At 33.0% G+C, this 18012-nt stretch overlaps 1 protein-coding gene across 13 annotated transcripts in view; it reads left to right on the top strand.

Annotated features, from left to right (window-relative positions):
- LOC119835496 (coiled-coil domain-containing protein AGAP005037) overlaps positions 1 to 18012 on the top strand; it is a 139714-nt gene that overhangs the window by 111880 nt on the left and 9822 nt on the right. For 8 of the 13 annotated variants that reach the window (XR_005288054.1, XM_038360361.1, XM_038360362.1 and 5 more), the window contains 11 exons: positions 11919 to 12051; positions 12206 to 12322; positions 13474 to 13612; positions 13686 to 13781; positions 14006 to 14184; positions 14614 to 14670; positions 15895 to 15984; positions 16526 to 16588; positions 16868 to 17028; positions 17162 to 17281; positions 17430 to 17542. Coding sequence is in view for 12 of the 13 variants with exons in the window: in XM_038360361.1 (XP_038216289.1) it covers positions 11919 to 12051; positions 12206 to 12322; positions 13474 to 13612; positions 13686 to 13781; positions 14006 to 14184; positions 14614 to 14670; positions 15895 to 15984; positions 16526 to 16588; positions 16868 to 17028; positions 17162 to 17281; positions 17430 to 17542 (1268 nt within the window). In the remaining variant the exon portion in view is untranslated. The remainder of the gene's footprint in view (positions 1 to 11918; positions 12052 to 12205; positions 12323 to 13473; positions 13613 to 13685; positions 13782 to 14005; positions 14185 to 14613; positions 14671 to 15894; positions 15985 to 16525; positions 16589 to 16867; positions 17029 to 17161; positions 17282 to 17429; positions 17543 to 18012) is intronic. The other 5 variants (XM_038360364.1, XM_038360366.1, XM_038360368.1 and 2 more) reach the window with 5 other exon arrangements.

The following is an 18012-nucleotide window of genomic DNA, read 5'->3' as shown; positions in this document are numbered from 1 at the left end:
TTAGCTGGCTGAACGGCTCGTCACCAGCGCAAATGTTTGTTTCACGCCATTGCACAGCCAGCTGACGTAGAATTCACCACCCCACAACCACCTGATGCTTTTAATTTGTTCAAGATAGTGAGTGAACTATAATCTGTAGAATTATCAAGCCGGAACAATTTGTCTAAAGAAATTATAACAATTTTAAAAAGTCTATCCGGCCGAAGCCGGGGCGAGCAGCTAGACCTATGCATAGGAGGCTATTATGAAATATATTCATGAGTGGGTGTGCCTTGATGCTCAACACGCCACGAGCACTAACTAACGTATATTCAATTTTGTACTTTTATTCTTTATCAGGGAATGTTATCATTTGTACTTGGACACCGTTTAAATGGTGATTATTCATCACAAATATATACTTTATTGCTGTGAAACTTAAAACAAATTGCGGTGTTCGCTATCAGACAACCGGTTGAAAGGACAAAGAAAAATGCACTAAAAACAAATAAAATAATATGAATTTTAATTATAGATTTAAATAAAATATGTATGATTTTAAAACTAAACGGATCAATGAAATAACCTAAAATAATAAACAAAATACTATGCATACATCCACAAATAGATATATGTGATTTAAGACACATTTATACGAGGGCCAGGGGAAAAAATCCTAAGAATAATTAATTTTACAAGTATTGAACATCTCTTCTTTATTGGATCAGGCAAAGCATTCCATAGTTTATTAGCTTTAGGAGACAAGCTTGATTCTTAGTTCGATAGAAGAATCTCCATTTTCATCTCAGAATACGAATTAATCTTTAAGGTATTGCGTTTCGTTTGATACACAGGTTATATCTGTACTGCTCCTTAATATAAATGCAAAAGGGCATTGGCGGGTGGTTGTTTTTCTTTCAAGTTGCAGCGAGCTAGTTTATGATTTGATGTTTATGTATGGACTTAGTTAGAAAGCCAAAAAGACAGCTCTGCTGCTTTTTTGTCTCTCCCATGACATCAATTGTGATAAAATCGAGCGGTCGGACAATATGAAAATTTAAAAAAAATCGGGCAATTTTAAAATCGTTTAAAAATTATCAAGCGGAATTTGAAAATAAATATACAAACATTTTAAACGTTTTTGTAGTCGAAAACATTAATTTCAACTTACATCGATTATACTGCGATATTATTGTGACCTAAATTATCTCAATAATTATAATATTTCAGTGGAAAATATTAATGTACTCTGGAATTTTGTATGATTATTTATCAATAATTACACTTGCTTGTATAGGTACGACCTGTCGACTTTCCGTGCGATTTTGTTTATTTTAAAACTGTTTTCTTTTTGCTGCCTATAGATAATCAAGTAAATACGAATAAAACAAACATATGCTTATTATCCTTGCCTGTCTGACTCTTTTTCACGTCATTGAACAATCCATGAGCGAAACTCGGTACAATGAACATTATTTTAAAACACGGAGGACACATGTTAGTTTCTGTTCCGGAAATCACTCTGGACAATAACTACGCGGGGAAAACCCCGTATGTCTCTCTTTCTTTTGTCTTTTGCTTTACTACGCGGGAGAAACCGCGTGCGCAAAGCTAGCATATGCTTATACTACTTGTTGTATACTTCATGTTTATACGCAATAAATATTTTATAGACCCGAATGGGATGTGGGTGCCACCCTTCCTTCCGCAGGCAATTGGGTTGAAATAATAGCATTTAATTTGTTGCGGCGGGGGTACAAGACACTAATCGTTACCCGAAATCAATGAATTCATGAAAATCTTATTTCTGTTGTATAAGTAATATTTTTATGATCTGTGATCCGCTCTTGTACGGGTTAATGTCGTAATATTTTTTATATGTTGAAAAAGTGATTCGAAATAATGGATTAAAAATAATACCCATTATTCAATTGAAGTGCTATGCTATGCTTGTATAGCATAAAGCGTAGAGCGGATAAAGAGATAAAATTGAAATACATTCACTTGAAATTATTCCACGAATTTTGTAAATGCCGCTGAACAGACATCGATGAACATGCATTCCATATTGGAATTTCGTGTAATACTTTCAACACAATATTAATCTATAATATGATAGGTTTCTATATTATTGCTTTCAAATTGATCATTTACCATTATCTATTATAACCTATCGTCACAATAAGAACCAATCAATTATCAATGCGGTATCGTGTTGTATTAATTCAAAAAGCAGGAAGATTGTGCACTAGACAAGGCGGATGAACATACCTACTGTTATTGTAGCGGATGTGCGATAGTTGCGTTCTATTATTTTTTATATTTACAATGCTAAGAATGTATTTGCATAACTCTACTTCGTATTTGTTATCTACATATATACTGATATTATTATAAAGTTACCTTCTTTTAGGTTAGTTTATAATTTTTGATATTGCGTTCTTTCAGAGTGTACCTAATATTTGGATTTACTGAATTGAATTTAAGAATGATTTTTCCGAAACATAGCCACATTGGCTGTGAGTGTTGTCTGTGATTTATAGAATATAATTTATTACGTTTTTATTCTATTATTATTGAAAAAATCATGTCGTACAAATAAAAATTTATTATATGTGAATATTATATTCAATTTTAAATCTATTTCTGTCGATATCAATTTGATCAAGACTCGTGTTGCACTGAAAAATGCTTGAAACCTTTAAAGCTAAAAGTTGAAGTTTGATATAGGTACTTCCTCTTACAGGGAATCGAGTCCCGTTTCAATAATTCAATATATAAATACATTCCTATACAACATTTTATGCAAAATGCAATGCTTTCTAGGTAAACTTTGTTAGGAATTATTGTGAATCTCGATTATAAATTGATTTATTTTCATGGAACAACAGAAGAGCTAGCTTTCGTATAAATACTGAATACGTTAAACAACTTTTCTTATTGTTGAGATCATATTATAACTATTGAATTACATATGATGTATTATCTCTTGGAGATGTTTTATTGAAATTATATGTTAATGAATAATGCATACACTTTTATGCATACAAGTATGAAGGAGTATTACAATGGATATTACTCACGTGGCACTTGAAAGGTTTAATAAAGGGAATTCAATGAAAACTTTACATCGATGACATAAGGTATTATAAGTTCGTTTCCAACTTGATTAGGAATTATGTAATGTTTCATATAGTTATGATGAAATAGCTAAAAAAAATGTTATGTCGCTCTCATTACGTTACATTGTTCATTTTATTTGACTTTCTATTTTTCACTAGGATTTAAAAGGTATTTAATTTAAAATAGACGTAATAACTTTTTAAGTATAAAGTGAATGTAAATGAAATGAATTAGAATCAGTCGCTGTGACACGGATCAGTTTTGCTGTATTTCACGGAATGTGTTTTTGTTCTTTGTACTCCATTTCCCAAAACATTTTGCTGTCCTGTCTATAGAACCCGTTCGTATGCTAATGTTAATTATGCACCTGTTTATTGAAATGCCTATTTATGAATAGGGCTAATCAGCAACCCCCGAAATATCTGACCCCAATAGCTCAGGACATACAATGGTGATAAATTATTGATATACGTTCCACGAAAACGCGTAGGAAGCCTCTACAAAATATGATTAACATATTGTTATGCCTAATAAAACAACATTTCTAGTGCAAATAAAATTTCTCTACCAAAAAAGGTCACCGACGCTCAAACTAATATTAAGAATAATATACTTTCTTACTTTAATTTTTGAGATAAGGCACAGGTTTTTAGAATTAAATGGCACTTTCACATTGGATTTTATATTAAAATTACGTCTATTATTAATATAATTTATTTAATCGTTTTAGGCCGAAATGTGATGGCTTTTCTGGTTTACGTTTATCAAATACGTCAAGTGGGTCACCGTACATCCCCTACTTGTGGACATGTTTTGCCATATGAGGTGTTGTAATCATGGGCGTCATAATTTGTCGAAATGGCGCCCGCTATTTAAAAAGGGGAGGGTTGGGGAGTTATTAATTATTAAAATTTTTGATGACTGGGAGATTGCTGTATATATATGCTGTATATGTATATATATGGTTATATAATATGGTCTTTTTTATAATAACATTTTTATTTACTCTTTACTATGTGTGACACAATCAGTCAGAACATTATTGGTGATTCATTGATTATATTTATTTATCCTATCCTTTCCCTTGTTTTCGACAAATTATGGCATCAAGCAAATTAATTCATTTACCTGAATCCTGAATTTATATTAATCTGAATGCAATAGACCTATCAATCGATATCGAATCAATTTAGAGGTTTCACAACCTTTTTGACTTGCAACACAAAAATGACGCTATAATAACACAAAAAATCAATCCGTTTAAAACCTAATTACAGATATACTTACATAAATATATTATTATTGTTAAATTCGTTGCTTGTATCCATTGTTTAAAATTAATAAAGAAAGAGAGGGGGAGAGACAAAATATCAAAATATAACTTGTTTTAAACCAACGTAGAAAATACTTAAAAAATTCAAGAAGTTCAATCTAATTTACTCAAACCGTTCAATAAGGATACACACATTGTCATAAAAGCTTATATTGAATAATTATAGTGTCCTTTATTACATTTCTAAGATAAATCCAAACCATGGTTCGTTCAAATAGTGTAAACATTTCATGCAATATTGATGCGTTTTAAACTAGATATAAATACGAGTTCTATGTACCTGATGCAAATTAAACTCATTATTAATTGTACTCGATTCGAGAACAAATTCCAGAGGTATGTAATGTAAATAACGTGTCGAGTTATGGTACAAGTGAAAGGATTTCGTAAGAAGATTCGAATATTGCGTGATAGACCATATTAACTTTGCCTTCTATATCAGCGAGATACAAAATTACTTGAATAATTTACAACACCAATAAGCCCTGGCAAATATTTACCATCTTTTTTATATTATAAGTAAGGAAATACAAATCGAGCGAATTTTCTGGCATTATGCCCTCAAAGATAACATATTAATATTTCAAACATCATAATTAAATTGAATTCTTCCCACTATGTGCTTTATTCCAATGTTTATGTTCAATACCTTACATCCTGTCATTAAAGATGATAAGTTTGAATTAAATCACGTCGTCTACGTATGAAATAGTATAAGCTTAAAACCTGTTTATTCTATTTGTTTAGCCATCTTAAACTTCTATTGATTAGACAAACATCATTAGCAATTACATTTGCAAAGAAAATCTAGATATATTCTTTATGGAAATGCGTATTATTGAATATAAACCTATGCTAGCATTCATTTCTCATGAACTAAGGATAATTTAAGTAGCGGGTGGTCTACAGTGAAACGCAGGATTGAAATAAATATGATAACCCTCAATTTATTCAGTTTCTATAACGTTTGATTACTTCACTACCTACATTAAATAGTTAAATTGCATTTTCATTTTATACAAATTGCATTAATTTTGTAAAGATACAAAAATATAAATATTTTAAATGATGATGCATTAAAAGAAACCACAAAGATCAGTTGTTTTCCTTGGATGTGCGCCACCAAACAGCCTTACCGGTGTTTTACTCCAGTCTATGTACAAAAGCTGATGATTCTCGATCAATGAATCCTCCAGAGAACATTTTTTATAATTTTGTAAAATAAATTCGATTGCAATATTCTTCTGCTTAACGGGCGACATTATATGGGAAACATCAATACTCTCATCGGGCTGAATATATAATAAACGATCGAACAACTCCAAATTTTTACAAACTTTCGGGCCTGAAGAAGATGCTACCTTGCCGTTAACTTTGTCTAAATCAGATGCGTATCTATTTATGTCGGGTACTTTAACTTTTCCACCTACTGAATTTCTATATTTATGCCCTCCGTTTGTACCAATTACCACGCGTCCATTCAACGGGTTATCCATTTTAACATTGTGATTGAAACTATTTCTATGGTAAAAAGGGTTTTGAGTTGGTCTATAAGTATATGGTGGTTCATTGCTGTTAAATTTATTTTTATTTCTAAAGTTGTGGCCAGGTAAAAAACCATGATTATATTTCAGAATAGACACCGATTCCGAAAAGGGATCCGAATTATTCGATATTTCCAGTGCTAAGTTGCGTCCTTTTAGTATTGCTCCGTCTATATCACTTTTAACAATTTTTTGGTTATCTGGAATATACTTTAGTCTAACGGGTGGTAATTTTTTACTAACGTCTATTATGTTGTTATTTTGATAATCATGGGTTTCTACAGACTCCATATTTATACGCCTTGGGGTATAGTCATTACTATAAGATTTTACATTGTGCCATTTATTGGAACCTGGTAAACTCCTCGTGTAAATATCACTTTTATTATGTGTTTTGTCCCTTTCAGTTGCGATATAATATTCGTTGGATTTTAAAAAAGGTAATATTGTAATTAGATTATTCTTCACATTTGAATCATTTGGTGTTGTCGTTTTGTTCAGATTTGAATCTGTATTATTCGAAAAAGGTTTAAAAATGTCCGATAAAATAATCTGGTCCGATATTTGACTATCGATATTTCTATAAACACGATGACCCTTGACAGGTTTTCTTTCATCTGCAATTGGGTTTGTAAGTGCAATGGAGTTTAATTTTGAACTTTTTATGTCGTTGTTGAGGTTTTTTAATTGTAGCTGTGACTTGTGAATATCTCGTTTCATAATCTTCAGTTGTTTATCTAAAAAAGGTCTTCTTTGTAGCTTTAACGGTGTGTATACTTTAGTTACTTTAAACACAGACGAATATGGAAATGTATCTGATATCTTTATAAGTGGTATTGTAGGAGGGACCTTTTTGTACTCTGTCTTTCCATTTATATTATTGCTTTTGATGTAATTTAGCACACTATTTGCAAAATTAGAACTTGTCCATTGTCCGTATAGTCTATGATCGTTCTTGGAATATGGTGCCGAATCGAGGCTTGCAATGGGAGCTTTATTTAATTTTACTGTTTTACGTGTATATTGTGCTATGTCATCGTTACCGACTTCAAATAGAGGTTTAACAATTGGCCGTTTCATTTTTACTTGATTAGATGCGTATCGCGAATAATCAAAATCTTGTTTCGTTGAATATGAAACACTTCCAGGAGTTTCATTATCTGTTAAAGGGTTGATTTTTGTTTTGCGAGATGACTCGGGGTTTATAAGAGATGTTTCTTTAAATTTACCAGTGCTTTCATTCTCATTCATGAGGTTCCAAAAGTAAATTCTGTCATCATCAATTGTAAGTTGCTTGGGTACAGGATATTCCGAAATAACTCTTTCATAATCATTTTGATTAATTCTTTTTGGCATTTTATGAAAACCAACATCATTTGCAACATTTTCATGAGTCGTTCTTACACTTATGAAACTTTGAGTATTACTACGAGAAGATAATGTTGTTGTTTCAAAGTCAGGTTGAATTGTACCGCTTTTTATATCACCAAGAACAATGTATTTAATATTTGTATCTCCCATAACTTTATTTTTGTGGAAATATTTTTGACGAAATTGCGGATTACGTTTCATCGTAAAATTTCGCTCTATTGTTGATGCAAGCATCATGTTAGCACCAAAAATTTCTCCTTCTATTCCACCGGATCCACCTAAAATTCAAATTAAATGTTCTCATCATTCTAAAAATTATATTTAAAACAAAAAATTCAGGCAACTAATAAGATTACCATTTTCTGTTGTTCCATATCCTAGTATTATACTGCCACTGGGAGGCAAAACAAATCCATTGAGCTGTAAAAATTGAATACCGATAAAAAAAAATGAATGACACAACTTAGAAAAAAACTATTTTTATATTTAGTTATAATAAAGTTAAATGTAAAGTTACAATTTCAGGTTATAAATATAATTTATATTAATTATAAACACAGGTCCCATTTCTAATATAAATAAATGTTGTCATGGGTTTAAAAACATGTATGTACTTATTTCGTAAAAAAAATAAAATTAATAGCTTTCGACATAGGCATATTATGTTACATTTGTTACACAATAATTCACAATTTTGTCACAGCACTGACGTGCCCCAGGTGGTCATGGTTTCGGCTTTCTTTAATTACATTAAAGTGTGACCTTGTCTTAAGTTTTAGCTTTCGTAATAGTAAATAACAATATTTGCCTCACAGAACATCATTGTTGATTCACGGTAGATTAGATATGATCTTATGAATCGATTGACAGTAAACATATTGTACTATAGGTAAGAAATCTTACACTTTCAGCCGCTTCACAGGAAACAAGGTGACCGTCAACATAAAGAGCCCACGCTCCGTAATCTGACTGATAGGACAGACATATATTATGCCATACGTCCTTCACTAACTCGACCGGGTTACTCGACGATATTTTACCATTCAAAGCAACTTTCATATATCGCCCTCCGGAGTCCAACCACAGCCTGACGACACGGTTATTTCCATGAGCTGCAATTGATTTATCAATACATTACTCTGCTTACTTTCCCCGACAAGCCGAAATACTTTGGGAAAACGATTTCCTAGCTTCATTGACGGCGGTGTAATTAAGTAACTTCTCAAGTGGTTATCGTATCGCACATGAGCGTGTACCTAATGAAGAAAAACGCGCCAAGTAGATCGTGAAGTCGCCAATCACGCTCATAAATTATTTATGCTACTTAATTAACTATCACATAATATTGAATGTATAATATGAAATTGCTAAATTTACATTAAACTATGTTGCATGTGTAATTTTTAACAGAATTTTGAACTTTAATTTTGCAATATTTGACCAGAGTCATCAAATATCCGATTTCCATTTATATGAAATTGAACGTGAATTTTAAATACAAAACGTTCTTTGAAGCCTCATGGATGTGCTAACATCCAAATATTGACGCGTAAAAGTTCGACGAATTGAAATTTAAAATGAAATATGTTTTGAAATAGGTACAAATAAAAACATTTTTGACAAAATACAACACCTAATATATGACATATAAAACAAAAACACCTAGCTTATGCTATATAAAACAAAACAGCGTAAATTGCGTATTATGTAAGTTTGGAAGAAATTTTGTTGTAGATAAAACGTATGCACTCTTAAATGTGCTCAAAATGATCAAATTGCGACATTGGCCGACTATCAGCTGCGGGCGATAAATTAACTTATTATAAATATGATTGAAAATAAACTTAGACGGTAGGTGGTGAAACAGATATCCGTGTTATACGTTCCCAGTGCAAGCCTATCACCCTAATGTGCCAAGTGTAGCATGTAATTAGCCGGTGGACGCTTCAATGCCTCGGGGGCTCCATACCCTGAACCTCATCAGTATAACTGGCGAACTGGGCCTGTAGTTCACGCTTTTCTCTCTCGGTGTTTAAGAGAAACCCACACTAAATGAGACTGACATAGGTGTAACTGTGATAAATTTTATGATACATTAGAGACAAAGAAGTGACTCAAGAAAGAGACAAAGAAGAAAGATATGCATAATTCATTATAATGACTCTATTTCGGAATATATAAAACAGTAAGTAAAACACTATAAAAATCACCTAAAAATCCTACGAACATTGTACCACTACGTTATGAAGCTTAAAAATTAGAACATAATCGTTTGTTCGTATAGGTTTCTTTGCATGAACTTGTTTCCTTTTACAAAAACCTTTGTAAATAAAATTGCTTTTATCGATTGGGTAGAATGCTTCGATGTAAGGGCAGGATGGCTATTTCCTAATCTGTCTGTAAACGTGCATTTGATGTATGTATCACATACGTTGTTTTAAAGTATAATACTCACTGACATAAGAAAAAATACTTTGTTCCCGATTAAATTCATATAATTTTATCCAAGTACAAAAAGTGAATTCTCTCATGGGCGGTGTTTCAACGTCGTACTGCAAAAACTGTAAACAAACATATTATGTTCAGGAGCACGGGTTGTTTTCTAAGATGTTTATAATAATTAGCCTTTATAGGTCAGACTTAGGCGTTATGGAATGTATTTTTGTAATAAAATGTTGAAAGCGATACAAGATAAACAACAACATTATAATCGGTATGAAAATAGATCAATAAAACTTTGTATAAAAAGATTCACGTATGTAAATATTCTACAAATAAACCAAATTTCAAAATAGCCACATGGATTTTCTAAAATGTTGAGTATATTTATTGTGAAATATTATTTGTCAATAAATGAGTAAATAATCTGAATTAAGGCTACCTTGTTCCATATTGAATGAGAATACGAAATTTTTTCATGCGTGCCTTAATCGTACTCTCTCATATTTTAACATTCACTTTTTAATTTGATCAAGAATAAGGTCTCATTATAGCGGATGAACATATTAAAAAATTACGTATGTGTGGTAACCAATCATGTGTAAACGGAAACACCTACTCTATAAGATTACAACTTGGTCGTATGTGACGGAATTTACATTATGAAATTAAAAATACAATATTAATTAATTCTCGTGGTGAGATTTCTGTTACCTGTGCAAATCCCTTTTGCGTCAAAATTATTTTGTAGACCGGCCGATTTATTGCACTGCTTACCGTGAAGATTGTTAAAAGATACATCCACATTTTATCTGAAATATTAGACACGGAAATATTGTGCAATAGGTAAACAATTCTGGAGAAATCTGATTGAAGTTTATTTAACTTTGAGAAAATATGCATCTTATGGCTGGTTTAATGTTAAATCCATATTAAAACTTTTCATTTCACTCTCATTCTGTTCAACTAAGCTCGCATGTTATTTATAGAATATTGATTGCAGTCATTATTTATTTAGCCTTTCTTCATTTTACGTTGGGTTTGATAAAGTTATAAAGTAAGCAAGTAGAGAGTAGACGTATTATAAAAGCAAAACACAATTAAGAAATATCCAGTTCAGGAACTAGTTTTGAGATAGTTGCATATATTATGTAACGCGGCTGATTGCTGTATAGACTACCTTCCAGCACTATAATGATGGCCCTTCTATAACAATAGTGAGAAAGTTGTCTAGATCGACTGCAATTTACTGCCTCCATTTAGTATTAAACTTTATGATAAAATTTTAATAAACTCAAACTCGTATGATTTTTGTGTATGTAAACTTTTCCGAGTATAAATGAAGTCAATTTTGTAACTAGGGTTGCTCTTTTTGCATATATTAGCATCCAAGTACAATAAATCATAGTTTTAATTAATTGGCTTCAACTATCCTGATATTGATTTAGAAGCTATATACGTATTCGACGATTCATCAACACATTCGCTTATTGTGTATTAACAAATTTGAGCAAGGTGATTATTATTAGTGTATTTAAATAAATTACTAGTACTAATTATATTTTCATCGCGTACCTGCTACGATGCTATTAAAACACTTTCATATGATTAATTTTCTTTACTTGTATCGTTTTCTAATTTGTCACTAAACTGTGCTTTCACCATACAAACAAATTGTGAACTGACTCTCTCCGCGGCAGGAGGATTGTTATTGCTTTGGAATTGTATTTATAAACGTACGAATACTTTACAGCACATTGTTGTGTACAGTGTGTCATCTGCATCTTCATCATATGAAAATTATTTCATTGCAAATATTATAGCACTTACCCGCCTGTGTGTACTCTGTACAGACTGACTCTTAAGTTTTGTAACATGTATCCCAAACGTGTACCTAAATAATACGCATGATGATATGGCGTAAGAATAATACCCCATTTTATATTGATTTAAACTTTACTATAGATATTTAATGAATTGAATTATATTTAATTACTCTTTAGTATTATTTATTTATTTTCAATATTAAAACGTAATTGATTTGAAACCTTGATTTGAACTTTTTATTTCCATTTATAAGTAGTAGTAGAAATAAACTTCTCATTTTGAAATAAATGTTGATGATTTAGAGCAAACCACCTGCTTACTACATGGGTCCTCCAGCACCTAGCACGCTGCCGAGGGGCGGCAGCGTCCTTCGGGCGTTTTCTCCCGCCGCGCCGCCCGTGCCGGCCGATCGCGTGAAAACCATTCCACCGCCAGGTACCTTCAACATATCCATTACATTTTAACAAGAATTATTAAATATTATCATTTATATCATTATACTTTTCAACACGGCTTATCCCAAATAAAATTTAAATATGGTATACTTGTGTACGTTGTTGGCATTGGGTACACAGCGGTGTGTGTGTAGGTGCTCCCCCGGTCAAGCCAGTGCGGTCATACGTGCCGGGGACAGGCTCTGAGAGGTGTTTCCCATTCTCCGCCGGCGATTGTCCCCGGGGTACCGATCAACTTTACACCATCCCCGGTAACCCCAACATCGCCCTGTGAACAAATTACTTTCGCTTCAACAACTAATTTGCTTCTCGCTTATTTTAGACATTATTTTTTTCAGCGATCTCAATATTGCCTGTAACCTGAAATCTTTGTTATAGTCCTTTAATCTACAGTGATGCATATTGCTATTTTCATTTTGTCTTAAACGTTTTAGCGTGTGTGGTCAAGATCTAACCAATCATATAGAGGTAATATAAAATATATGGTAGGTAATGTAGTATGTACTGTTGTTTAATATGAAAACAGTATAGCTGTATGCACTATCGGTGCCGCCCATTACTATAGATGAAGGAGTAGCTAGTTTAGATTGGTTAGGCAATAGGCATGTCATCACGAGATTCGATAGTTTACTTACAAAATAGAAGATAGGATAGGACAATTAGCACAACATGTTATGCTGAGATTTAATACGGCTTCCGTGGAGGTTTTTTAAAAGAAGGCCTTTATATAAAAGTGAGGAAGTTATTTTTTTGAAACCGTAAATAGTGTGCCACTTTACGGATATATTTACATTTTTTATGTAGATCTTACTATTTTTTTAATGCTCGTACCGTATGAACGATTTTTATTACTGATAGTTAACTTTTACTTTGTTATTAATTCATTTATTTTAATGTTAACTTTTTATATTATTACGTAACATATATGGTACCCATTTGAAAAAAAAATACTTTTTGCGTCTTGTTGATACTGAATTTATTAGTACGCATTTATGTGGATTAAAAACAATTACAACTTTTAAATAGTTCTTTAGAAACTATTTTGGGCTTTATTACATTACACTTAAAAAAGGCTTCATTTAAATGCAGAATCGCAGCTTTTTTTGTAATATTTCCAAGCAAATCTAGAAGAGATAAGTGTTTTACACTTCGCATGCTTCTGTGATATTTAAGTACTTTTCTAAAGAAGCTTTTGTGTGTCCACCTTAAACACAGTGTTTATGACATGTACGGAAAGTCAAAATATTTCATTCGGAATTATTATTTGTTACACCGATGTAATGATGTACAATGCTAGCAACTATTTACTTGAGTGAAATATAAAATTTAGCTTTCCGTATACTTCATATTACCTTCACCGTTCATAAAATAGAGATACCAATACAAATTAAATGGTCGTCAGCCCACTCCAGCGAGGGCTACATGTCGTCTCCCGAGCGAGGCTCCGCTAGAGTGCCCTACGAAGACCCGTACTATACGCAGTTCCTGGGCCCAGCTGCGGCCAGGCCTGCCATTAATCCGGTCATCGACGAAGAAACTAGGTAATTATCGCATAGTCAATTAGTCAATGTTGATTGTTTTCAAAATGATGCCCACGTTAAAGTTCTGTTCCAGTGATGCTGTGATCATAGACGACGCTTACCAAATGTATGGAGTGAACGCCATTACAACTGCGCCGCGACCAATGCCTCGACCCCCATACGATGCTAGGTAACAGAGTTGAAAATAGCGCACACGATAATTATATTAGGTGTATCTCATGTTCCGTTATGACTAAAGTTGTGAAATTGATATAATATCAAGTGAACGGTTACAAGCTGGGCGTTATTGTGGCCACAATATACTAGGGCAAAGCGAAGAAATGCTATCGGCGAATATGTTATAGGGCTTAATTTGTTTTCTCGGTGAACGTTTGCTTAATGAAAATATTTTAGGCTGGGTCCTCCTGTGGATGATATGCAGCGTCTTCGCGTCGAGAAAATGGAGCGGCAGCTCGCTAACCTCACTGGACTTGTCCAGAAAGCTCTTCAGGTACCCGGCGGGCCGGCTCCACCAACCGTTGCTCCTCGGCAGGACTTCCAACAACCGTCTACGAGCCGAGTGACAACCCAAGGTATGATTCGGTATTTTACAAAGCTGTGGTTTTACTTTAACAGCCACACTAAAACGTGTCGTTTAAAAATAAAATTATTCGAAAAACAATTAATTTATCATTGCCAATCGTATAATTGCAACGTGTATCCTGCTTTCATTTATTTGAAACGTGTGCTGCTAATAACCAATAAGTGTACTCGCGCGTTATGTAATGTACTTTGAGAATTAAGTTATATGATCTATATTTTGACAAGTTTGACTCTAGCAATATTATGTAATTAATCTAATAAGGCTAATTACTTTAATAAAGCTTTTTCACACGACCGATCTTTTATGTTTCATTTTTATTGGTAAATGATAAATTAAATTGCAAATAACAATTAAAATCGTAATAATAATTGGCTAAAAGAAAGACACGTTAACATGGCTTGCGTTTTCCTGCACTCAGATGCCGCACGTTTTGCCAGCAGCGAGAGACCTCCCAAATTGGGGAGGGACAGATTTCGTAAGTCCAATTGATCGCGGGCCAAAACTCTGCCGATGCATTGCTAATGTTAGTGACGAGTGACTACAAAATTTTCAACACTATTTGAAAATTTTGAAACGATATAAACCAAACCGCAAGGTGGCTCTACCATATTCAATTTAAATTAACTATCCGCACCTCATGACATGTGGAGAGGGAAAGCGAAACTTTCACTTCCAACTAAAGACGTCGCACGAGAACACCATGTTTCGGGAATATTCTACTCAATTCAACTCAACATTCGCAATGCATTACGCACAATTCGTACATTATCACGCCAATCGCTTGCTTGCTCAATCGTGTGATTTTATTTCCTTATTTTCATCTTATCAAACAATTGTATTGGGTCTGTAATTATCATCATCACGACACTATCATTCAACCGAGCTGTACGACGTCCCAAATACAATCGTTTTTGTTTGTTTTAATGAATTGTGGAAGTCGTAATTTATGCAACGGTTGCTGTATGCTGAGTTAACGTAAGATTTAGTATTCTGTAGGACAATAATTATAATGAGGCTCATAATAAGTGCATTGTATTTATTCTGCTGAGTAATTGTTACGGTTAGGTTCATTGTAGTTAGGGACGATACCATGAAGCATCTTGCTAATTTTCTAAGAGATGAGCAGAGCATCTTGGTAAAGTTAACGTAGCCAGGCTTTGTATCAGGATGAGGCAACATCATATAACATAACGAGTAGTTCCTAAGTTTGGATGATGCATAAAATATTATGGTTAAAGAGTAATTATAATTATTTTATTATTGTTTGGTTTTTTGTTGATGAATGATGTATGATATATCAGTAGGTATGTTGATGAGACGCAATGAGTCGAAGTATTTCTTGCATGCCCGTTTTGTTTGTACGACCTCCTTAGGGAGGACATGTTTAACCACCATTGAACGAAACCCGTTTCAACTTCGTCAAGATTTTGTCATTACATCAAACTTTATTTCAAACTCTTCACCCGAATTGGTTTATTGTGACACCTCATAATTCGAAAATTTCACAGTTCAATATTCGATACTTTTAAAAATGATATTAACACGCACCCTATTTTTCGGCAATTTTTCACATAAACCAGCTACAATAAATTTTTCTATGCGACACGGAGTTTTAATTCCTTTGATTTTCGTATAGTTCACCTGCATTACGTGTTGAACTAGTTTCCTCTCCGTTGACGAATGTCATTTATAATTTCAGAGAAGTCAGTCTCTTTTGAGAAATCGGTATCGTTTAGCGATGACCCACCAGACATGAACTCTCCCAAACAACACTCGCCTCAACACTCAGGTATGCATGCAATCTGTCTTCAATTATTAAGCTCATATACTAATTATAGTGATCGTATTTTATAGTCATTATATATATATAAGTATTTTAAGTAAATATAAATTTATACACCAATCTTTAAGTCTGTGTGTTTTCGATGTTTAGTTAATTTTGCAGGTATATGATATAGATATGAATCATAATAATTATAGTTCACAAATTCAATTTATGTATAAACATTACATGTGTTTGTATTGTTTATACCACTCATGAGGACGAATGTCGCTACCCTATCGTCACAGTTCATTTGATACTTTGGCATATTATATTCATCGATTCTACACCTACATTATATTAAAATCATACGTTATTTGAAATTGATTATTTTCAAGAATTAATTCGCCAATTTTGTATACTATGTAACGTCATTTGGATATTTATAGTATCCATTTATCATGGACAGAATTGCTATCTTATTCCCTCTTCTATCGTAGTTATATCATAACCATATTCATAATTCTTGTATTTGATTTCTTTCCGCTTACTTCTTTGCCATAACAAGCTGATACAAAACCAACAAAACCGGCAATCAAGTCATCCACTTTGCCGAGGACGTCATCACAAGGTAACTGCATACCAATCAATTGTTTCCATTGTTTACTTCTGGAAGTGTAATTGAATCATTTATATGTAATATTTTAAAATTATGTTTGATAATGTTTTAAATAACATCAAAAGAAACAAGCAGCACGCTTTGTTCATCAAAAGATTCATCGCTAATGATCCATCGATGTTAGATTTTGTAAATGTCAACTGTCAGAAGTAAGCCAGATCCGAATGCTTAATTTAGAGCAGATAATCGTAAAGTATACTTTAATGGCTTTCTCAATTGTTTTATTTCCAGAGAGAGACCGCTTGAAGCCAGCCCCGCCGCCGAAGCCAGCCGGGCTCGTGGGCCAGCCGCTCGCGCTCGTCCCACAAAAAACCTATACTGTTACAGTAACGCCTGATTTCTTCAATCAACTGCATCTCCTACAGAAGCAAAGTCACGATCTCAGGATTGAGGTATGATATTAAGTGTTTCGACATAAGCTCCAGCGAAAGTTGTTTGCGGTTTGCGAATTATTACAGCCAATGCAATATCACGTGTATGGATATCAAAGTAGAGTATCATTTGTAAGGGACGTTTAATTCACAGACTCGTAATCTTCGCCGTACTACCTTATCCCATGCAATGCAGATGAGGCAAATGATGGCGGATACTATTGTGAAGATCGGCACTCTGGCCGCTAGATTCTGTGAGGAAGATCCAGAGTCGGTGAGTGTGAAAAAAGAAAAAATATATTATTTTGTTTGAAATAATATTTTATTTGAAATAAACGTGAAAATATTTTATTTGAAATAAGAAACTGGATTATTTAGTTGCTATTTGGAAGTCGTTGCAATTCTGATTCTAAAAATTTCAGCAACTCACTCGCGAGGAAGAAATTTATCGTCAGGACATGCTGTTACTGGAGAATGACTTGTATGAACTGGAGGCAACTGTGGAGCGCCTTCGCGGCCAAGCTGCTAATAGATTGTACGTAACTATACTTTAAATAGCTAAATAAATCGAGACTATAACAAATAGAATAATAAATCTGTATTAATTTATATTATATTATAGAAGGCGTTTAGTCGGTATAAAACAGACTATTTGATGTGTACAACGCCATCTAGTGTCGAATAGCGCTGGACAGAAACAGGAAGTTGGGAACGTTTTGTTTTGTAATTTGTAAATATGAAATCGATTACTTGATTTTGCGTGGCTCTTCAATTAAATTTAAGAGAATTTGAAAGAATTAGTTTTATATAGCTTTTGACAGTTAATCTGCGTCTGAAACCGAAAAGTTTTAGTTAAAGTTTCTTTATTAATTACATTTAACTATGAAAAATTAGATTTTAGATGCATTTTTACTTTAAAAAAATGTGATCATGATATTTTAAAACTATAGAAGCTATTTGCTTCATCTCCTCACACGGGTAATGACTATTTTTATATATTATAAT

This window comes from Zerene cesonia, chromosome Z (genome assembly GCF_012273895.1).
Source record: "Zerene cesonia ecotype Mississippi chromosome Z, Zerene_cesonia_1.1, whole genome shotgun sequence".
Lineage (NCBI taxonomy): Eukaryota > Metazoa > Arthropoda > Insecta > Lepidoptera > Pieridae > Zerene > Zerene cesonia.
The sequence above is the reverse complement of the archived record's forward strand: the minus strand, read 5'-3'. Positions and strand labels throughout refer to the sequence as shown.